Here is a 24,464-nt window from a genome sequence, read left to right as displayed (position 1 = left end):
AGAAAATATACATTTTTTTTCTTTTTGGTTTTTTTGAGACAGGGTTTCACCATGTAGTTCAAGCTGGCCTGGAACTCACAGTGATCCTCCTGCCTCTGTCTCCTAAGTACTGGGATGACAGGTGTGCACCAGAAAATATACTTCTTACACAGGACAATCCAAAACGATGCAAAATATTTATTCCAAGTTAGTTATTTTATGCAGTAGTTTTTCCCCCTCAACAGACTTGTGATAACCACATCTTTTTAAATCTGTAAATAATGTTATCAAAATAATCTTAATCTTTGAAATCTCACAAAAATTTATATTTTACAATCCACCCTGAATATCAAGGCTGCAAGAATAACACATTTCCTATATCCAAATATTTTACAGCTGTACCCAAAAAAGGAAAACAAAAACAAAAAAACCATATGCTTGGTTAAGGGCTAAGTTACCCGAGCAGCCAAAAATAAAATAAAATATCCAAATTATTAGCATTAATTTAATACAATTATAACTTCAATAGTCACTTTGTCATTGACAATGATTGCTTGAGCACAGGGGTGAGTGCCCCAAGGGCTGGTAGTAGAAGCTGCTGCTGCAGGCCAGCATCCGCTCCTCTCCATCTCTGCACTGCCAGCTCCCACCTGTGCATTGCCCCGTATGTTCTGTATGTGTATTTTAAAAATCTTTCCCACCACACAAACATCTCTATTAAGCAGGTAACAGGAAAGGACAACAACAAAAGCTCAACAAGCCAACTGGTCTCTCTTTGGGATATGATTATTTCCCTTGTGCATGAAGTATTCAACATAAGAAAAGGAAAAGGAAAACAACAATTTCTTTTGTATATTCCCGAAACACACAAGCTGAGTTTACTGGTTCAGATGAACTGTGAACAATTCTGTGCCTACTTCCAGGCATCGTCATCTGATGTCTCACTGCTACTTGTTTCGGCGTCTGATTCCTCAAACTCTGCTTTACAAGTGTTTCTCCAAGGGGAGAAGAGGCTCAAACTGCGGCTCTGTAAGAAGCCATTCTTTCCAAAGCCATTTCTTCTCAGCTGTGGACAGCATGGAAGAAAGAGAAAAGAAAACTCATCAATGACTACACTGACACATGGAACTGGCCAAGGCCAGGCCTTAGTTTAGAAGCAGAATATTTGGGGCCGGGGATTTAGCTCAGTGGTTCCGCCGCCTGCCTTGCAAGCACAAAGTCCTGAGTTCGATCCCTGGCACCAAAAAGAAAAAGAAAAAAAAAAAAAAGAGCTGCTCAGAAGCAGAATATTGGCAAAGGGGGTGGTCTTAAGATATTTTTTGGTACGGGGGTTCAAACTGAGGACCTTGTGCTTGCGAGGCAGGTGTGGCGCCATTGAGCTAAATCCCTGCTAGATATTTCATACCAGTGCTTTTCAAACTTTCATGTGCAAATGAACAACCCATGATTGTCTTAGAGTGCAGATTCTGATTCAGTATGAGATTCCTTGTTTCTAATAGGGTTCTGAGTGGTAAAGTCATCTTGTACATTGTTCCTTTATGCAACATCAATTATACTTACTTTATTTTGGTACCGGAGATCGAACTCAGGTCCTTGCACTTGTGAGGCAGGTAGCGGAACCACTGAACTAACCCTGCTCCCACCCCTTTTTTGGAGATAGGATCTCACTATATAGCCCAGGCTGGCTTCAAACTTGCAGCGATCCTCCTGCCTTAGCCTTCCAAGTGCTGGGATTACAGGTATGCACCACCATGCCCAGCAATTATGCTTTAAATACTTGCCACCAGAACTGTCAGGTCAGTGGGCTCTGCAGAAACTTCATTTGTGTTGTTCACTGCTGTAAACCCTATGATTTAGCAGTGTTTTATTCAGAGAAAGAATCCAAGTTGTTTTTTGGTACAGTACTGGGGTTAAACCCAGGGCCTCATTTAGCTACCACCCCAGGCCTTTGTTTTTTCTTTTTCTTTTTTGGGTACCAGGGATCGAACTCAGGACCTTACACTTGGGCGGCAGGCACCAGAACCACTGAGCTAAATCCCCGGACAGCCCAGGCCTTTGTATTTTGAGAAAGTGTCTTGGTAAGTTGCCCAGGCTAGATTCAAACTTGCAATTCTCCTGCCTCAGCCTCCTAAGTAGCTGGGATTACAGGCATGCACTATCCCTGTGGCTCAAGCATTTGTTGAATAAATTTTAGATGGGCCTTTTTACCTCTTTGCACTGGCCAGAGTACCACAAGGGAACTACAGGGCCAGAAGTAGATGAAGGTATACATCTCTTTCTTAAAGACTGAGAGCTCATAATCCTAGCACTCGGGAGGCTGAGGCAGGAGAATCTCCAAGAGTTTGAGGGCACCCAGGCTACACAATGAGTTCAAGGCCAGCCTGAACTACAAAAAGAGGCCCTGTCTCAAAAAACAAAAACAAACAAAAAAACCAAAACCCCCAAAGACTGAGAACTCAAGACTTTGAGATCAGCCTTGTGACTTTGATAAGGAGTGAGAGCTGTGAGGACAAACATTTTACTTTTTGTAGTTCTGCTAGTCACTGGCTTGGTTTGTTATCCACTAATGGAGATCCCTTATTGCCCACGCAGAGCTCAGTCCCACCTTTATATTTCTGCTATGGGAACTTACTTTAGTTTCTTTTTCAAGATCTTTTAATCACTTTAAACTTTAGGGCTTCCTAATGGCAAGGACTATACAGACTTCTTTCTCTCCTAATAGTTAAAGGAGGGTTTATGACATACCTGCTCTGTCTTCATGTGGAACTCCTTGAGCTCATCCTCTGTGAGTGGAAGGCAATTCTCATCATTTTCAGGATATTCCTTCCATCCCATTGCTTTCAATAACCTGATGGAGGCAGAAGGACAGGCAAAGGAAATATGACACCAGTAAGTCCAAGTGGGAAGCTCATCGCTTTCCACAAAAAACTTTCCTGTCCAGAGCAATGAATGTCAGAGGAGGAACCCCCTCATTCCCGCCATGGGACAACCTACTCAAGTGGTCATAATTAAATGGGAGATCTCTACATTGAGAGAGAAAGAGCTATTTGAAGAGACAGTAGAAGCAGAAAACATGATAGTATAAAGAAAAGAACCAAACTATAATGACTCTCAGTCTCATCAAAATAGAAGAAATTTCACTTCTGTCCCTGTGAACAAGCATGTACCTAAGTTCTCTTTCAATTTCATGGCATTGTGCCTTCTAACCTTGCAAATCCCTTTCAGGATGGTACTGCCATACTTGGCAGGCCCCACTCATCATCCAGTTGCCCAGAAAGATGGCTTCTCTGTGTTCAAGGCCTTTGTTTAAACATCAGGTTCCACAAATGAGGGTCTCAGGCTACCCAGGGCTCATTTAAAGGGATTTTATGGTAACCACTCACTTGAGCCAGCACAACCACCCCAGGAAACAGTTTCCCTCTCCTCCCTGACTGGAGCCATAAACTGAGTTTGAAACTACATGAAAACTTTGCAGCATGCATCGTGAAAAAGCTGGCCAAGTCTGTGAGACAATAAAGGAGGTTGGAGTCCACACAGTCAAAAAGTTATGGTGCTTGTGGAAACACCACCCTGTGGGTCAGACTGGGATGTCCTAAGTGTGTTCACGGCCCTTATAGGTCTTACACAATATTCTTTGTGAACTCCTCACCTGTGCTCTGCTTCCAGAGAATGTGAGAGGACCTCCCCTTCTTCCACAATGGGGAGAGCGAGACCATTCTGAAGACAGCCTTCCTCCCCATTTTCCTTTGGTTCGGGTATGCTGTTGTCCTCCAACTGCAATAAGGAAAAGGACACACTTAGTTAACCACCTTTTCTGGAGAGATAAGCAACCTACAAAACCAAGGAGTCAGAAGCCAACAAGTGCTTTCCAGAAGATAACCTTGGCCCATAGGTTTCTACCAGTTAGAAGTGGGGACCTGCTACATCAACAAACTGTTTCTGAAATTTATATGGAAAGGCAAAAGCCCCAGAACAGCTAACATAAAACTGAAAAACAAAACTGGAGGATTAATACAGTACTGTCTGACCTCAAGATTTACTAAGAAGCAAGAGAAGGCCAAGTGAGGTGGTACATGCCTGTAATCCCAGCACTGGGAGGGTTGGGGTAGGTGGGTAGAGAAATGGGACCATAATGCTGAGGCAGAAAGATCCCAAGTTCCAGCCTGGGCAATTTAGTGAGACCCTGTCTCAGAATAAAAAACCAAAAACAAACCCAAACACAGACCTTACATCCTTCACAAGAATAACTAAAAAAGTTACAAATCTAATTTCAAATTAAAAATTCATACACAGGAGAAAATGCAGATCATCCTGAGTATAGCAATGACCTTTTTAAATACAGAAGGCATGATCCATAAAAACAACAAATGATAACTGGACTTCAGTGAAAATAAATTTTCTTTTTCCTTTTTTTTTTTTTTGAAAGAAGGTCTCATTATATAGTTCAAGATGGCTTGGAACTCGTGGCAATCCTCCTGTATGCTGGGATTACAGGTGTGCGCCACCACACCTGGCAAAAATAAAAATTTTCTGTTCTGTAAACAACAATGTCAGAGAGTGAAAAACAAGCCATAGACAGGGAGAAAGTATTTATAAAAGACATATCTGATGCCAGGCATGGACGGATGCCTGTAATCCTAGCTCTCTGGAAGGCTAAGGCAGAGAGAGTTGTCAAGTTTGAGCCTGGTCTGGGCAACATAGTGAAACCCTGTCTCAAAAAACCTAGAAAGATCTGGGGATGCAGCTCAGCACAAAGGCTCTGGGTTAAATTCCCAGCACTGCAGAAAAAACCAAGAAAGTCCTATTTGATGAAAGACTATTATCTAACATAGATATAAAAAACTCTTAAAATGGGATAAAGAAATAATTTCATTTAAAAATGGGCTAAAGACTTGAACAGACATATGGCCAATAGTACAATCTCTTTGGCAGACAGTTTATGAACCTAAACATTCTCTTACCTTAAGACCCAGCAACCACTCCTTGGTATCTATTTACCTAAAGCAGCTGACAACTAATGCCTACACAAAACTTGCACAGAGTTGATTATAGTGGCTTTAATCATAATTGCTGAAACTTACAGAAGTAATCAAAATGCCCCTCAGTAGGTGAACTGAAAGGTCTTTAAAATAAACTCTCATTTGAATCTCTAAAGAACAATGGATTAAACTCACTTTACCACACATTCTAGGAGCATGATATTCCTACATATAATATATACATTTAAAAATATTGTGGGCCGGGGATTTAGCTCAGCTGTGCCACCGCCTGCCTTGCAAGCACAAGGTCCTGAGTTCGATCCCCATTGCCAAAAAAAAAAAAAAATCTTGCCACTTCTTCTACCCTTGAGAAGAAAAAGAGCACATAGTTAACAGAAGAAAATACCCTATGCTCTTACATCCTCCAGCTTGTCACAGTCTCTGTTCTCTGAGAAGTCTCCATTCCGGTCATCCTTCAGAGTCTTCAGGAACTCACTCTTCCTGTCGGTGTTTCGGCGGGTCAACTTGGTCAGACGAGAGGAGCTGATCTCAACTGGAGGGGTAGTGCTGGAGGGACTCTGGGCAAATATCACAAATAGGTTGTTCCGGGCAGCAAAGAGCAAGAAGTGGGATTCTCTGAGTTATTTCTACATGGCACTGATTTCTAAAACCTGGCAGCCTATTTATCACCGTCTTTTACCAAAAATAAGCAGCTTTTTTATTTAACATAATTTTGCATGGTTTCTACAGTTTAGACTTGTTGGCATATATAGCACCTTTTTGATCTTTCTACAGAAACCAGCAGAATATCAGTTTGACACAATCTTGGTCTATCAGAGCATTTACTCCACCCAGGTACTACCCACTTTGGGATCCTAATGGGAGACATTACTGAAGAACTCTTTGCTGACCATAGTTAAAAAGAAATGTCATTCTACCTATACTCACACTGCATATCTTAGTGTAAGTATACAGGAAATGGCAAATTTAGAAAAACCGTAATTCTTACCTCTTTGGGAGAGCTTAGAACTGCACCACCAACCAGTATCACTGGTTTGGTAACAGAGATTGGATTGGTAAAAGCAGACTCCCGGCTAGAGGAAAGGGATCCTGATTTGTGTTCCATTCTGTTAGCTTTCCATGCATTGGGCTACATGGGAATAAAACAAATAAGTCAAAGGAAGCACACAAATAGTTCGGCTATAAAATCATAAAGAATGAAATGTTATGTGGAAACCTAAGTGCCTACAGCTTACCTGCCTCAACGTACTTGAGAGGTGTGCTGCTTCTAAGATTAGGTATTTTAAGGATAAAAGCAGATGGGACACAGAAGAGTCATGGGATGTTAATAGGTATTTCTCAGAAAGAGTTTCAGGTTCAGCTAGTCTGAGAGTTGCTGATATGATTAAAGTTCAAAAGTTTTCTTTTTTCAGGTACTGGGGACTGAATCCAGGGCCTTGCCCATGCTAAACAAGCACTCTAGCACTGAGTTACACTTGCAATCCTTTTTAAAAATTTTGAGACAGGGTCTCACTAAGTTGCCCAGGGGGCCTTAAACTTGCAGTTCTCCTGCCTCAGCTCCCTAAAAAGCTGGGATTACACACCCACCCTTAACACCTTTCTTTATTGGGCTAGTTCTCAAAGCATTTAAAAGTACATACAAATTTGAGAAACAGATTTTCCACCTACTTTTAAAGTTTTGAGACAGGGTCTTGCTAAGTCACCCAGGGTGTGCTGGAACTTGAAACCCTCCTGGCTTTGGCTCCCAGACTGTCGGGACTATAGGCATGCATCATTGTACCTGGCAGATATTTTCATTTACAGAGATTGCTAACTTCCCTAAATTACATCAGAAAAAATGCTGTTTTGTAGGCCTTTTGATGCCAAGAAGCTAGTTATAGGCCAGGGTAGCCACCAGAAATGGTTAGAAAATCCTGGTTTATTTAGTGCAGAGGCTTAAACCTTCTTTTGCTCAGCTTTGTGGGGTCAGGCTATGACTTCAACTCTGATGGCAACATAGTACAGCTTGAATACTCCATGCTTTGAGTCAATCATACTATATGAGGAGGTCAAGAAACATGAGGCGGGTCAATAGAGTGGGGACAAAGCAAGTAGAAAACTTCTGTTTATTTTTGCAGAACGAAGCAATCAGAACTAAGAAACCTACAGGAAAAAGGAAGGGTCTGAATAAAAAACAATTCTTGGGTCACTTCTTTGATGAAGGCTATTATAGAGGACATAAAAGCTTTAGAAAGAGAATTAGATTTGCTGAGTATTTAACATGTACTAGGTGTTTACCACATGGGTGTTTTTTTTGGTACTGCGGACCAAACTTAGGACCTTCATATGGTTTTAATTCAACTTGGGTCATTGCTCCTGTGAGGCAGGCGGCAGGCTGTGGAACCACTGAGCTAAATCCCTGGCCCACATGGTTTTAATTCTTAAACCAATTATTATGTTGATTTTATTTTACAAAGAATGATACTGAGGACAATAGAGTTTTGCAATTTGTTCAAGGTTACTCAGCTAGTACACCATACTGCCTTTTCACTATCCCACAATGCCTCTAAAAATAATGTACAGGTAGAGCGGAGAGACAGTGACCCAACTAGAATGAAGTGTGGTTTTTTTTTTTGCTTTTGCTTTTGCACTGGTGAAAATCAAAAGATGGCAGCTTGTGTCAAGTTAACTAAAATGATCTGTGGCTTTCTCAGAGCTAGAGTGTTACAAGAAGGCTTCTCTTTCTTTTGACATCGTCACCTCAGAGCAGAGAAACATTTGGGTTTCTGTCATAGTAGCAAAAAAGGTAGCCTTACATAGAATCCCTAAATCTCTGCTCAATTCTATTCTTAGTTTTCAGTAAAATCCATGCCATACTGAGCTGCTCACTGGAGAAAATAATTTTTCCCTTATTTCCCTTTTTTCTTTTTCTTTTTTTGAGATAGGATCTCTCTATATAGCTTAGGCTGGCCTTGAACTTGCAGTGATCCTCCTCCCTCAACCTCCTGAGTGCTGGGATTACAGGCGTGCAACATGTCAGCTTCCTACTCCCTTTTGCATCACATGATTATGTATGTAAAAACCCACTAAAGTGAACTTCATAGCAACTTTAGCTTTGTTTTGACCATGTTAAGGATTAAACTATCAAGAGCTTTGTACTGGGCTATATTTCCAGCTCTTTTTAAATGCATCTTCTTTGGGGAATGAGATAGTGCTAATTACCAAAAATATGAACCTGTCCCTTTCCTTCTTTTTAAGTCCCTGATGCGTCATTCTCTAGCTTCCTTCCACTCTTATTTCCTGAATTCCTTTCAATTCTTTCAATGGATGTAGCCATTCTCTAGTGTTCTAGGGTCAAATATTCTTCTGCTACCTTTTCTTAGGTGAACTTCATCAGAAAAACTAATGTGTACCCAAACATTTTAAATTGTTAAAATTACGTAGATATGTAATATGTAAAACTGTATCTGCCCAAAACCTCTCTCGCAAGCTTTTATAAAGGCTTCAATCAAGTCTTACTTCACAATTTCCCATATACAAGGTACACTGAATCATTTGCCTTAACCCAAATATGGCATACTATACCCCAGTTTTTTGGGTGAAATTTTAAGTTCCTTCTGTCTAGAAGGCCCCATCCATTTGACTTGTGCTAAACAAACTCATATGGTTTCTAAACTTCTATTTACTGAGTACTTAATAGGATATGTCAGGAACTATATTCCAAGTACTTTCAAAACCTTAATTCCAGGGCTGGGGATTTAGCTCAGTGGTTTCACCACCTGCTGTGCAAGCACAAGGACACAAGTTCGATCCCTGGTACCAAAACAAAAAACAAAAAAACTACTTTAATTCCAACTTTTTTGTTGAGAAAACATTTAGCAAAATCAAATAATTTTCTCAAAATAACAGCCTTACAGAGTGGCACAAGATTTTAACACTTGTCTAGTATGTGTGAGGCCTTGTGTTCAACCCCTAGTGGTTAAAACTTCCTTCCCACTATCCACCATTACTGCATTCCTTCATTGCAAACTGTCACTATCCTGATCAGACTTCACTACTTTTTTTTTTTTTTATGGTACTGGGGATCGAAGTCAGGACCTTGTGCTTGCAAGGCAGGCGCAGTGCCACTGAGCTAAATCCCCGGCTCCTTCACTACTTTTTAAAGGAAATAACAAACAGCTTTATATCAGTTTTTGATATTCATTCGATCCTTGACTCACAATAGAGATGAAGTGATGTTAAGCTCTGTATCATGATTTTTATCTTTACCACTTCACCTTTAAAATGTCTATGAGATTTTGAATATATGACTGTTTTACTCATTTTTATAGTTTCTTTAGTCTTAACAATTGTTGCAGACTCTCAAATGAAGTAACACTTATGAAAGCTATTTATTTTTCAGCACTAGGAATTGAAACCAGGGCCTTCATACTGAGCTACACCTCCAGCCCTTTCTGGTTTTTTCTTTTTTTTAAAGACAAGGTCTTGCGCTAAATTGCCCAGGCTGGGTTTGAAGCTGTCATCCTCCTGTCTTAGCCTTTAAGATTTCTGAGATTACAGGTGTGTGTCACCATGCCCAGCCTATAAAAACTAAATTCTTAAGGATGGGACAAACATGAGGTATGCTGTCATTTACTGTATGTCAGTTTGAAGTACTTCATAAAACCTCATAGAAACCCTAAAAAGTATGTATTGCTGGGGATTTAGCTCAGTGGTTCCGCCACCTGCCTCGCAAGCGCAAGGTCCAGAGCTTGATCCCTGGTACCAAACAAACAAACAAACAAAACAGAATCCTACAAGGTAGGTATTAACTCTTTTTTACAGATGAAGAAACTGAGATAAGACGAAGAGGTTAAGAAACTTGCCCAAAATCATATTGCAAAGGAGGAGCAAAAGAGAACTTGTCAATTTCACAGTTCAGCTGTTTAACTCTCATACTGGACTGTTCTTTTCTTTGTAATAGTTGCTCTCTCCAACCTGAATTCATTCTTTCTCTTCCCTATCAGAGTAGTAAGTATCCCAAAGTAGAGTATTCCTTTCCAAGATAACAGTTATAGTTTAGATCTCAAATGTCCCCAGAAGACCAATATTGTGAAGGCCTGGTCCTCAGCTACTGGGAAGTAGTGGAACCTTTAGGAGGTATTATCTAGTGAGTTAGGTCACTGGAGGTATGCCATTATGTGTATAGTGTTTAAATCTATTTAGGATGTTATTAGAATCTGGTATTATTTTGGCTGGGTGTGATGACACACATACCTGTAATCCCAGCACTTTAGGAGGCTGAGGCAGGAGGATCCTAAATTCAAGCCCAGCCATGGCAATTTAGCAATACCCTGTCTCCAAATTAAAAAATAAACCAGGAATGGTGGTGTATGCCTGTAATCACAGCACTCAGGGAGGCTGAGGAAGGAGATCACAAGTTCAAGTCCAGCCTGGGCAATTTTAGTGAGACCATGTCTCAAAATAAAAAACAAGGTTGGGGTTGTAGCTCATTGCGAAGGTCCTAGGTTTGATCACAGTATGGGTGAAGAGTTGAGGGAGAAGGCTGATGTAGTCTGGTGAGAAAGCCTTGGGTTCAATCCCCAATACTGGAAAAAAAATTCAGTTATTGTTTTATTTTTTCCATAATGACATGGCCTATGTTCTGTCATTCCCATAAACTTTTAGTTCACACAGTCCTAACTGATGCAGTGCTTCTATTACTCATAAGCACCAAACACAGTGCCTTGTGCACAATGCAAAGTGAGTATTAACGTGCACTGGTCCCTCCCATCCCCCTTCCTCTGCATTACTGGGGACTGAGTACAAGGTTTTCAACCTAAACCACATGCCTGACTCTATTTAGTTTTTGAAACTTGTTGGGAGCAATGCTACATAATTCTAGGGAAAAATCATTTGGTTAGCCTCTTGCCTACAGCCCAGCTACAGAACAACTCCAGTTTGGCCTCGGGTCACAACTGAGACTTCAGTGATCCAGTGATGCTGTGATTCTCCAGGACAAGAAACATCCTGGGAGCTGAAAACATCCTGGGAGAACAAACATCTGCTCAGTTCCTCATTGTTCTTGGACTGTTAACATCTTGTTTACCCAAGATGTACTGAACTCTCTGCGAGCCTTTTGTTACACCTTGTTTATCCCAATGTGAACTACTGAACTCTCTACAAGTCATTTGTTACATTTGTTTCTCCCGATGTACTGAACTCTCTGCAAGTCATCTGTTATGTTTGTTTCTCCCGATGTACTGAATAAAGGGTGCAGTAAGCTGGGGGCTTTTGTCTTTGCTGCCCAGAGCGGCACTGATCAGACCCAAAGCTCAGCTTCTTCTCAGTCTCATTTGTCTACCTTTCCTGTAATTCGCTGTGTGCTGCTGTGGCTCGCAGGAGACCAGGACTCACTGCAGAGGTTCTGGTAACGTCCCCTTCCCCTGTTCCCTACAGAAACTAGGTCTCACCAAGCTGCCCAGGCTGGTCTCAAACTTGCAATCCTTCTGTCTCAGCCTCCAGAGCAGCTAGGATTACAGGTGTGCATCACTCTATAGCCATTTGGTTTTTCTTTTAATAACACAGTACATACATACATTTTTTGGTACATACATATATTTTTGGTACTGGGGATTGAATCCTGTGCTTGCGAGGCAGGTGCAGTGCCACTGAACTAAATCCCTGGCCCAACACAGTATATTTTAATTATGTTTTCTTACAGTGGTTGGAATTCATCCAATTATTCTGCACTTATGTAAGTGTGGTAGGGATGTAAATATGAGGAAGACTTGAAGCCTGCCCTTAAAGTTACACGTAAGAAAACAAACAGATGCAATAAAGTATAGTAGCTATTATAATTAAAAGATGCAGAGTGCTATATAATCGTAGAGATACAAGGAACAATTAGATCTTCAGATGTATGTGATAGAAAATAATTCACAAAGTGAATGGCATGACTCTGAAGAATTATTTCCTCCCAGAAGAGAAAAAAGGGGGAGTAAGATAGATAAGATAGATTGGACTAAGGTTGAAGAACTACACATGATACTGTTAAGTAATGTGAACAATGTATTGTAAGATCAGTGATTGACAAACCACGACCGCAGGCCCAATCTAGTCTGAAGCATTTCTATATGGCTCATGAGCTATTACTGATTTTACATTTTTAAAGGGATATTAAAAAAGGAAGATATGCAATATACAACAAAAATCATATATATCTGGAGTAGACCAAAATATTTATTATCTGGCTTCCCCCCACTACAAAAAAACTGATTCCCTGTTATACATGGTTTAGAGTCACTGAAGAGACTTAGGAAGGGATGGGATATGTTGTTTATTTTTGGAAATGAATTCTCAGTCTGTTGCCCAGGCTGGGCTCAAACTCCTGGGCTCACGTGTTCCCCAGACCCAGCTTTCTAAGTAGCTGAGACAAAAAGGTGTGTGCTACCACACTTGACTGTATTTAATTGTTTTAAGATAATCATTCTGGGGCTGGTGATTTAGCTCAGTGGTGCCGCTGCCTGCCTTGCAAGTGCAGGGTCCTGAGTTTGATCCCCAATACAAAAAAAAAAACCAAAAAAAAGGATAATCATTCTGGAAGTTTTGTGGAGGATGAACATAAGAGGGATGAGAAAATAGAAGAGTATACAATAGTGTGAGATAACAAGAACAGCATAGAGGAAATAACTGATAGGAACTTTGTAATTAATTGGCTTGGTGAGGAAGGTGAGTTAGGAAGATAAGGAGGACTAGGAGAGAAGCAGTGAAGATGTTGAGATCAGACATACAGATGTTAATGGAAATAGCAAATTAGAAGGAACAGGTTTATGAAATAAAAGTTAAGTTGTCTGGGCCAGGGATTTAGCTCAGTGGTTCTGGTGCCTGCCTTGCAAGCACAAGGTCCCAAGTTCAATCCCCGGTACCAAAAAACCAAAACAAACAAACAAAAGTTAAGGTGTCAGCTGCAGAGTCTGGAGATGGTACAATACTGATGATTCAACAGGAAGAAAAAAAAAATTAATAAACGGTTTCTGATTATTCTCAAACCTGCTACATTAAATTCATTATGTTGAATCCAAATTATACCTTGGAAGGAGGTGGTGCAGGCTTAGGAACCAGGTTCTTATAGACACTTGGAACCATGGCTGATGATTTATTTCCATTTGCATGGTGAGATCCTGGTGAGGTGAATGCAGCAGAGAAGGCAGCAGCAGGATCTTCTTTGGAAACTTTTTTGATTACTAGCATCTTGGAAGGTTGCTTGGCACTAGGTGGGTTTTCTGTAAATATAACAACAGGGACAAGAGAAATGTCAAACCTGTTGAGTAACACAAAGCACAGTTTACAGGTCACACCTTCAACAAAGGAGCTGACAGTTGATAACAAGGGACAAACATTTCCTGGTGTGCACTTAACAGTTACTCTCAAAAGTGACACTACTTTCGGACCGAGGATTTAGCTCAGTGGTTCCGCCCTCTGCCTTGCAAGCACAAAGTCCCGGGTTTGATCCCCAGTACCAAAAAAAAAAAAAAAGTGACACTTGGGAACTCAAGGAAAAAAGGTAGCATATGCAGTACTTGATACTAAGTTCACAAAGTGGCTACAAAGCACAAAGATGTTAGCGCTTTAGGACCACAACCTATATATGAGTCTCTCTCTTTTTTTTTTTTGGTACTGGGGATCAAACTCGGGTCCTTGTACTTGCGAGGCAGGTGGTGGAACCACTGAGCTAAATCTCTAGCCTGACCACAATCTATATAATGTATAGTGTGTTCCATCAGACCAAACCAGAATATATCAAAGGGTAGCAGCTTCTGTCAGCAAAGGAATGGAGTGAGATGAAGTAATTGGGGAAAGCAGTCTGTTCTGTGACGCTCTGATAAGCAAAAATATATCATTAACAAAGAGAAAGCATAACAATCACTTTAATCCAACAGCACTAGATTCATTCAGGATAATAAAGCCTTTCCAATATGCTACCAAATATGTCCAAAGAAGTGGGCAGGAGAGTTCAATTTGTAAATGCCAAGGATTCAAGTGCCATATATCAGGTTTGGTTTGAAACAGATTTTTCTGTTAATTTTTTACATCTTACTATTCCTAACAAATACAAATCAATGTGTGCACTTATGTTTTCCCCCTGTGCTACACAACAGGCATAACTGTCTGCCAAAAAAATCCAACAACTGGAACCTGGTTGAACAAAATGGTATATTCATAAATGTGGTACTACATAACCTTTCAATTGCCTCCCTTCCAAAGCTAGGGATCTAACCCAGGGCCTTACCCTTGCCACTGAATACAACCCCATCCCTCAAAGAACATTTCTGAAGTGTGTTTAGAAACATGAAGGAATGCTATGTATGTATATTTGCCATATATTTAGGAGACAATCATAACACATAAAATATACTAACTGAAAAATGTAATCTATAAAATGTTAATTCAAAAATCACTTCATATACGTTACATTTTTCTCCTTTTACTTAAAATTCGCTTCCAAAATCAGGCAAACTTCCAATTGTCTGTATTCTAACTTCACTATCATAATTATGGGTCAATGGTATTCTGTGGGGCAAAGCAATCTGCTATCTCTGTAAACACTAAGTTACTGAAGAACTATTAAGTGTCAGTTACCATAGGTCAATGGATTAGATGAGAAAGGAGACACAAACAACGAAACAGTGACCAAGAATTTTTGCCCCTCCCTAACAGAAAAATAAAAGTTTTGCTTTTAAAATGGCAAAATCTACTTACCCCACACTCCAGAAGGGGTCCCAATAGGTCTGCATAGCTGATTGTGTTTGCCAGCTTCTGGATTCAAAGAAGGCTACAAAAAAAGGAGTATGAATGGCTGATATCGAAAGCTGATCATTTTGGGACTTTTTACAAAGTAGTCATCACCATGGAACCTATGAAATAATTATAAATCAGCAGCACTAATTTAACTCTGTATTCAAAATTATAATTAACAAATAGAAGATGTTGAATTACAAAATCAATAGGTATTATGCTAATTTTAGGCTCTTGTGCATTCTATTTCCTTTGATATAAGGATTCTTTTATTTTTTAAACAATAAATGTTCAAGTTTCCACCATTCTACAAGTCATGTATGCCAAATAAGGAGGCACAGAAAGCTAAATGTGCATCATTTTCTTCAAATTTAAGGAGGACAATCTGTTCAGAGAAATGTGTAGAATTTACTGCACTTCTAAAAGGGCAGAGGCAGACCATGTGCCAGGGACTATGCTAGGAATTCCAAGACAAGAATAGCCCTTTGTCTTCACAGGGTTAACTGTATCACTATAAAGAAAAGCTTGTAGACAAGTAAGTATCAACATAGGTCCAGGGACTATGATAAAAATTCACACCAGGGAAGGTCTAATCAGGAAAGAATAAATAATTCCACTTAAAAGAGAAGTGTTATTATAACAGGCTTCATCACAGGTGATAGATCTCATAGTCCTCAAAGATGAATTCCAAAAATGCAAAATGGGTGATTCCAAGAACAGAACACACTAAGACAGGCAAACATGAAAAAGAATACTTTTGAGAGATTTCAAAACAGTTCAGGATCACTACTACTAGGGAAGGAAGGGACCTTTCTGTAGTAATAGAGATGTCCAGCAAAGTACCCAACAGCTAGCTTATGGAGGATCCTTCAAGGAAATTAAATTTTATTCTAAAGGTGATGGGGATCTGTCTTTCAAGCACAAAATTAATGTGAACCAATCAGCAATTTATAATTATTATACTAGCCACAGCTTGAAGGCCAGTATTAGAGATTCAAACATCAACTAAGAGACCATTAGGAGAGCAATTTCATAGTCCAGGAAGAGATGACGGGAAAGATGGAAAAGTTAAGAGCAAGAGACTGGCCTATTGTTTAAGAATATGAAGATGACAATGGTGTCCAAGCCCCAGCATTACAATCTGGTAATAGGGTAGGAAAGTGGCTTTCCAACACAACTACCTATGGGACATGAAACAACAGGAAGATAACTAGACTCTACTACAAAGCTTCTAAGTCAGAATCCCTAGGGGTGGGACCCCAGCTAGTAGCTACTTTTCAACCAGTCAATGTGAGCACTATTAGAATAGGAAAGCAAGCACAAATTCATAACAGTCTACCAACTCACTGTATAAATGAACAACCCATGAGAGAATATGAAGGACACACACATGTATTTCTTGGATAGAAGCCTCCTTCCCCCTGAAAAGCCTTCTTTCCTTTCTAAAAATAACCACTATCTTGACTTAAGGTGATTGACACTGCACCTGGTATCCTCAACACTTTCTACAGGTTATCTACTTGATCTATAGGTTACTAGAAAAACAAAACAAAAAAACCCCTTATAATCTTCCATTTCCTTGCAACCTTATAATCTTGGAATTTGTTGGTTCTTGAAGCTATAAAATTCCCCCTTTTTTAGCAAGGCAACTTCTCCATGGCTTTGTATTCTTCCATCAGCAGATACGTATCATCTAGTTGTGTTTCTTGTTGTGATGGTGACAAACATTGATGCTCAAAGGGTAAAATATAAGGTGCAAAACAATGATCTAATTTTAGAATTCCTTCTTTGTAGGTTATTATACTTCCATAAAAAAAGAACTACTCATTTATTACTGGTGATTCAGTAGTATAGTTTATATGGAAAAGAGAATACATGCTAAGGTGGGTAAGGTACTAATATGAACTTACAGATCTAATCATATTTTATGTAAGTTAAACCCTTGCAGGTATCTTTAGTTGATGCCTAAAATACTCTCATGTTTGGGTAGTGAGACCTCTTCAATTTGGGTTCTGAATCCTTTTGATATAACCTTTATAACTAATGGTAAGTCTGACAGTGTATAAAATCCTTGGCTCCCATTTTCTTTCTTTGAATGCTTTAACTGTAATTCCATTTATTTCTATTATAAAGTTTGCTGTCAAAGTATATCTAATTTTTTTTCTCTTACAAGTAATGCCATCTTTATGCTTGGATGCTGAAAGGGTATTTTTCTTTTTTGTTCTAGGGTTTTTTTGTTTTGCTTGTTTTGTGGTGGTGCTGGAAACTGAACCCAGGGTCTTCACACTGAGCTACACTTCCATCTCTTTTTTTTTTTTTTTGGTACCAAGGATCGAACTTGGAACCTTGTGGTTGTGAGGCAGGTGGCAGAACCACTGAGCTAAATCCCCAGCCCTCTTTTAATTAATTTTTTAAAGCTTCCCATCAAGTCTAGAGTTTTATAAGACTGTCTCAGTGTCTATGGCTGTCCTTTCAATTTGTTTTTTTTTTTTTCCGGGGGGGGGCATTCCTGGGGATTGAATCTAGGGGCTTTGAACTGAGGTACATCACCAACCCCTTTTTTGTTATTTTTTGAGATAGGATCTTGCCAGATTTCCAAGTTGCCCAGCTGATCCCAAATTCATGATCCTGCTGCCTCAGCCTCTCAGAGTGTTGTGATTACATGCATGTGCCCACTGTGTACAACTCAATCTGTAGTTTTTTAAATATATTTTATTGTGTTTCAGGAAATTTTTCTTGAATTATATTTTGTTTTGGTTTTCTTTGATAGAGACCCTACTTTATATATATGTGTATGTGTGCATATATATATATATATATATATTTTTTTTTTTTTGGCCAAATGTCTGTCTTTTTTGTTACTGTTTTTTTTTCAGTACCGGGGATTGAACTCAGGACCTTATGCTTACAAGGCAGGTGCAGGAACCACTGAGCTAAATCCCCAGTCCCTGTTATTCTTGTTTTTTAAGACAGGGTTTGGCTCCCCCCAAATTCAAAGACCCAATTCAAAAATGGGCATCTGAAATGAACAGACATTTCTCAGACAAAGAAGTAAAAGCAGCAAACAAATATATGAAAAAATGTTCAACATCACTCATCATTCGAGAGATGCAGATGAAAACAACATTGAGATTCCACCTCACCCCAGAAAGAATGGCTATCAAGAAATCAACAAATAACAAATGCTGGCGGGGCTGTGGGGAGAAAGGAACCCTTTCTCCATTGCTGATGGGAGTGCAGACTGGTGCAACCACTGTGGAAATCAGTATGGAGATACCTCAAAGAACTAGGGCTCATGGTCCCATTTGATCCAGCTATTCCCCTGCTGGGTATCTTCCCAAAAGAATTAAAAGAATCTTACCACAGTGATATATGTGCACCCATGTTCATAGAGGCACAGTTTGTAATAGCTAAAGCTTGGAAGCAGCCCAAGTGCCCATCAACTGGAAACTGGATAAAGAAAATGTGTTTTTTTAATAAAATGGAGTACTACTCAGCCATAAAGAATGAAAAACTAGAGTCATTTATAGCTAAATGGATGCATATCGAGGCCATACTCTTAAGTGAAATAAATAGGACACACATGTGTACATACCGAATAGTTTCTCTAGTGTGAGAAACTGATAGTGTAAACAAGAGTTAAAATGATTAAAATGAATAACTGATAATTTGAAATAGGAAAAAAGGTCCAAAGATGAAGGAGTGAAAGGAGGGGAAGGGTAAAGGAAAAGAGGGAAAGGAAAAACTATAAGAAAAAAAAAAAAAAAGGAAATGAAATTTATGTAAATAGGGAAGGGTGGGGTGGGGAAGGGTGCACAGGTAATGGGGAAAAAAATAAGAACCAAGATATATCATGTACAGGTACAAACACCCAATGATAAATGTAAATGAATTGTATACCTAAAATGTACCAATAAAAGAACAACAACAACAACAAAAAGACAGGGTCTGGCCATGAAGTCCAGGCTAGTCTTGAACTCACTATGAACCCCAATTTGGTGTCTAACTTGCAGCAATCCTCCTGTCTCTTTAGCCTCTGAAGTGCTGGGATTACAGATGTGGGGTACATCTGGCCCAAACAAAAACTAGGGGAAAAAATGACAGATAATCATTGGTTTCACTTCTATTCATTAAAAAATTTTCCTCATTTCTGTATTCTAATCCTTGAAAAATATTACGGTTCATTCTTTTGTGTTCATTCTCATTTAGCCTTCATGCTTCTACAATCTTTCCTTACTTCTTTCTCGCGTACTAACATCTTATTTTGTGTTTTGCTGGACTATGTTGCTCTTTACCATTTTCTTAATATCATTTGGTTAAGTTTTTTTTTGTACCAGAGACTGAATTCAGCATTTGGTTAAGTTTTAAGATTATAGGTTATAACTCATGTTTAGTGTACATGTCTTATGGCATATACTTTGCACTGTCTGTTAGGTTATTATTCTGCTCTTTTTTTGCCTCCTATCTTATAATTACAAAGGGATTTGACCTCAATCCTTTTTTGTTTTTGTTTTTTGATACTGGGGATTGAACTCAGGACCTTGCACTTGCGCGGCAGGCGCCAGAACCACTGAGCTAAATCCCTGGCTTGACCTCAATCCTTTTATGTTGTTCATTTATATGTGATTAGTTGTGACTCTTCTAACACATTATTTTATTTTGTGTTCAAAAATACAATGATTTACTTTCTTAATGTGATGGTTGTTCTAACCCTTTCCTTTTAAAAAAATTTTATTCATTTATTTTTGGTATCAGGGATAGAGCTCAGGACCTTGTGCATGCGAGGCAGCCATGGTGTCACTAACCTAAATTCCAGGCCCACCTTTTCCTTTTTTAAATCTAAACTTTCCTTTCTGTAGGGAACTGCAATATTGATTATGCCCAAAGCAGGCTGTAAGGAGTGCAGGCTGTAGAGTTAACTCAATTGGCTTGTTTTGAGAAGTGAGTCCAGCTGGAGCCTATTTGCCTTGGTCAGAGTAATTCGCACTCAAATTGTTCCCACAATTAAAACCTCTTTAAATAGAAGGACAAGGTTCTAATTACAACTCTGTATTTTGTCTATTTTGTTCCTAATTCAAGAATGTTTTGTTTTATCCTTTACAAGCCTTGCTTGTATTAGTATCCATAGTAACTGCACCACTGTATGTCCTTGAACATAGTTGCCCTTTAGCATGTAGCTTGCCTTTACCTCAATTGATCACCAGTAAAAATCAGTAGGGCCAAGGATTTAGCTTAGTGGCACCGTGCCTGCCTCGAAAGCACAAGGTCTTGAGTTCAATCCCCAGTACCAAATAAATAAATAAATCAATCAGTGGCTTGGACTGACAAGTGCCTTTGCTGGTTGCACCAGCACCTTTTTTTTTTTGCCTCTACTGTGTCTGTCTTTGAGAAGCTCAATTTATCAGACCCCTGCAGCAGGTTCTGATCTCCTGCTCGGTGCTACAGTACAAGGTGAGAAGAAAAACTGAAAGAATTAAAGAGAGAAATGGGGAGCCAGGATGGCCAGTGCTGAGCAAACTGCAAAGGGTCTGAAGAGCCAGAACCATGGATATTTATTGGTGATACAACTTTTGTTAGGTTGGGGTGAGGGGGCTACGTGTGGTTGCTAGGGATATGCTGCTGACACGGCAAGGCTTGTAGAAGAGACAAAGCATTCTTGTGTCAGGCTGGGAATGGAATTTGGCTAAGAGTCACTCTGACCTTGGTCGGCTGTGTGTTATCTCATATGTTTTGGTCAGATTCACTTTTAAAAACAAGCAAACCATGAGGTTAACTCTTTACAGCCTGTACTGCTTACAGCCTATTTGGGGCACAATCAATGGGGCAGTCCCTCACATCAGTGTGGACTATATTTCCAACAGTGAGGGGCTGTGGTTCCGGAAGAGAATACTACTAATTGGTTAGCAATAACCTGAGGACTGACCCTGGGCTGGTTCTAGCAATTTACTGCTTGGAGTTCTGAAGTCATTCCTTCTGCCTATTTTATGTAACTGTATCTGGTACTTTAAATTTTTTTGACAGCTGAAATCGCTTTTATAGGTGGAATGCAGTGGAAAAAGTTCTGCTTCCTTTTCCAGAGTGCTTACTCAGCAGACTCCTGTAGCACCCAGTTCCTCAAAGCCAGGCTCTGAAGGGCAAGCAAGATCTGAGGCCAGCAACTTTTCTTAGCACCTATGGAGTGGTTTTGTAGCAGAGTAACATTTTTTATGAATAGTTTCGTCAGGCACTCTAAAGGGCAGATTTCTAGCATCTGAGTGATTATTCTGCCATTAGTCTTTTCTAACAAAGTCTCAACACATTTAATAACAGTAACAGCCACCACTTAAAAATATGTGTGTCAAGATCTGTGCTAAGTGTTTCATATTCATTATTTAACATACGCCATTCTTACTACAAAAAAATTTTTTTTGAGACAGTCTGCTATGTAGTTCAGGCTGGCCTCAAACTCATGGTAATCCTGAGTGCTGGAATTAGAGGAATGTGCTTTTATGCGTGGGTTCATTTACTACAATGTTGCAAGGGATGTACTATGATATTTATCTAAAAACTCAGGGAAAATTAGACTAACTTGTCCAAGGTAAAAACATAGCACTAGTCACACTAAATCAATACTATTTTAAAACGAAGATAACTTTTTGATTACTATAATGTAAAAAATCTACTATAAATAACTAGGATCCAAACCCCTTTATAATGTTTATATAACTACTTTTTTTTTTTTTTGGTACAGGGGATTGAACTTGGGTCTTCGTGCTTCCGCAGCAGGTGGCGAAACCACTGAGCTAAATCCCCAGCCCTATAACAACTTTTTCTTAGTATATTTTTTTCTTCTTCAGCTAATGAGTAGTCCTCCTTACCACTGTTTTGCAGGTTCTGCTCCAGGCCTGCTCCCCTTTTACTAATAATACATTACTCTCCTCGGGTAATTCTACCCATCCATAAACCTCAACTATTATCTCTATTCCAAGGCCATATCTCTCATTTACGTCTTTGGCATCAATAATTTGTTACCTTCTCCAGCCAATTCTGCTGCTTCTGTTTTCCTTTCAAGTTAAATATATATTAATAATCAACCTGCTTGGGATAGAAATTCTATTTTTGATTTTTCCTTCTCCAATTATAGTACCTCTATTCTAATCCTTTAGATTTAACCTCTAACATAAGGTATTTTACAACCTAAATGTCCACCAACAAGAAAATGGCTAAGTAAATCCAGTATATTCACATAATAGAGTATTTACTACACAGTAGTGAAAAAGATCTTTTTTTTGGTACCGGGGATCGAACTCGGGTCCTCGCGCTTGCGAGGCAGGTGGCAGAACCGCTGAGCTAAATCCCTGGCCCGTAGTGAAAAAGATCTAGAGCAAGGTTTCTCAAGCTTGGTGCTACTGACATTTTGGGCTGGTTAAATCATTGTTGTGTGCTGTCCAGTACATTGTAGGTATTTAGCAACATCTCCAGTATCTTCATACTAGATGTCAGTAGTACTTACTATCTCCTATTGTGATTACCAAAATGTCACCACCAGATATTGCCAAATGTTCCCTGGGGACAAACTTGGCCTTGGTTGAGAACTATTAATTTAAACCCTATGTATCACCACACATAAACCTCAAACAACTTCACACAGATAAAGAATCACAGTACAGCCTATTATTCATATAAAGTTTAAAAACATGAAGTTTATGGCACACACACATGTGGTAAATTTTTCCAAAACATGCCAGAGGATGTTAAAATGATGAAACCAAGATGGTGAGTAGGGAGAAGGAAGAAAATAGGATTGAAGAAGTCTTAACTATAATCTGTAATGTCTTTTCTAAAAGAAGGGTCTACCGTGCATTTGGCAAGATGTCAGTATTTGACAAAGTAATTTTCTCCATACTTTTTTTTTTCCTTTGGTATGGGAGACTGAACTCAGGACCTTGCACTTGCAAGGCAGGTGGGGCACCACTGAGCTAAATTCCCGGCTCCTTCTCCATACTTTTCTGTATACAGTACTTAGAATATTTCATAGACATACAAATGTGAAAAAAGAAAAGAAATACAGATGTGAAATAATTTGCCCTAACTGGTTTTATCTCAGGTTTGCTTTGACAGCCAATCTCCCTTTAAATCACTTAGTAGGTAAAGACAGTGCCACCAAAACATTTTTCTTGCTGTCAATCAATTTTCCACTAGGTTTGCTAAAGGACTCATGATAGAACTCAGTTTAAACTGAATTTATTTCTGACAAGAATATTTGTAAAACACAAAGCTTCCAGGAAAAAAAAAAAAAGAGTATCGGTCAGGAATTCATATTAATATATGTCATCTGAATCGAGGAACCTAAGAAACTTTCTAGACATGGGGAAGAAGGAATAATGTCTAAATTTGAGTCATCTTCAGTTGACTTTTATTATTAATACGTTGTTGAGGTGGCTACAAAAGAAGTGACTGGTTAATATGTTACTTAAAAATAACTAGAGTTGCACTGTTATGGTAGCTCTAGTCACAGGTAGTGAAGTACTCAGAATGTGTACAGTCTATACAGTATTGAGATGTGCCATAAACACATAATACAGTGAAAACCTAGTACCAAAATTATGTAAATTAACTCAGTAATTTGGTTACTGATCACATGTTAAAATGATAGTATTTCAAGTGTATCTGATTAAATTATTAAAAATTTTAAAAGGTACTCTAAAACCTCTACTTTTGATTTAGAGGCCAAAGTAATGTAATTCAACACATAATAGCATCAAGTTTTAATGAATATAGAGCAACAGTTAAAATATTCAAAATTGCGTGTTTATAATTTATCAATTATTTTATAGACTAGAAAGCAAATTAAGAAAAAATCTAAGATAGAAAACACAATTCAAAATTACATTTTTATATAATTATATTTAGATACTGAACCTTATAAAACTTAAGGAAAATTAGACTTTTTTTCAAATTCCAAAGGCATAACAATGAAAAATATATTTAGATTTGCTAAGTTACACAGGAACTCTGGTCACTGTCTTTAATCAACTTCTTTACTCTAAAATAAAAATCTAAATGTACAGACTCCCTTTTCTGATTATAAACAGGTCTTGTATTTAAAACTTTGTTGGGTTTTAGCTACACATCTAAAGCTTAATACTTACAAAGTCTTCCTCTTCAAACTGCAATTTTTCTACCTTGTCTTCTTTTTTTTCTTCCCGAACCTCTGTAGGTGGCTTTTCCTGAAAGGCACAGCCTTTCCGGGAGTGGAAGCTGCCATTCCAGTGTCGATGGTTCCCTGTGCCACCTCCGCTACGCTGGCTCATGCCATCATGACCCCGAGAACTGTGCCAACCAGATAAATTCCCTGTGATTCCAGTATATGTTCCCTTACAGACACCAGAGTCCACAGAATCATGGCGGAACAGGGAGGGTTGATGCCAGGAATCTAGAATCATAAGGAAAAATAACACATTAGCTTGTTTGCTTCCTGGGAAGTCAAAAATAATTGGGCCAGATGCTTCCTGATTTAGTTTACGGTGCTACCAAAAGGCCTTCAGGGGACCTTTTCAATAAGAAGTTCACACAAAAAAACCACTAAATAAAACTTTCTTTTGTGAAGTAACTTCTAAATGAGTCCTTCAACTGACAATATGATTCATAGTAACCAAACCAATGTAGTTGGAGTAATCACTACTAGAGTTTCTAATTGAGAAGTATGTTCACAAAAAGATCCTATTTTTATATTACAGGCATGCATCC

General features: G+C 39.0%; 1 protein-coding gene across 2 annotated transcripts in view; it reads right to left on the bottom strand.

The window, feature by feature from the left end:
* Positions 1-162: 162 nt before the first annotated feature.
* Gpbp1l1 (GC-rich promoter binding protein 1 like 1) overlaps positions 163-24,464 on the bottom strand; it is a 53,107-nt gene continuing 28,805 nt past the window's right edge. For both annotated transcript variants that reach the window (XM_004921219.4, XM_087214895.1), the window contains 8 exons: positions 23,867-24,150; positions 14,700-14,772; positions 13,029-13,222; positions 5,968-6,108; positions 5,378-5,536; positions 3,629-3,753; positions 2,725-2,827; positions 163-1,045 (listed from right to left, as the gene is read on the bottom strand). In XM_004921219.4, coding sequence (XP_004921276.2) covers positions 893-1,045; positions 2,725-2,827; positions 3,629-3,753; positions 5,378-5,536; positions 5,968-6,108; positions 13,029-13,222; positions 14,700-14,772; positions 23,867-24,150 — 1,232 coding nt within the window. In that variant the 3' untranslated portion in view covers positions 163-892. The remainder of the gene's footprint in view (positions 1,046-2,724; positions 2,828-3,628; positions 3,754-5,377; positions 5,537-5,967; positions 6,109-13,028; positions 13,223-14,699; positions 14,773-23,866; positions 24,151-24,464) is intronic.

Source organism: Heterocephalus glaber, unplaced genomic scaffold (assembly GCF_053883595.1).
Source record: "Heterocephalus glaber isolate CG9 unplaced genomic scaffold, H.glaber_assembly_v1.0 deba00001451, whole genome shotgun sequence".
Classification (NCBI taxonomy): domain Eukaryota; kingdom Metazoa; phylum Chordata; class Mammalia; order Rodentia; family Bathyergidae; genus Heterocephalus; species Heterocephalus glaber.
This window is presented reverse-complemented; position numbering and strand designations above follow the sequence as displayed.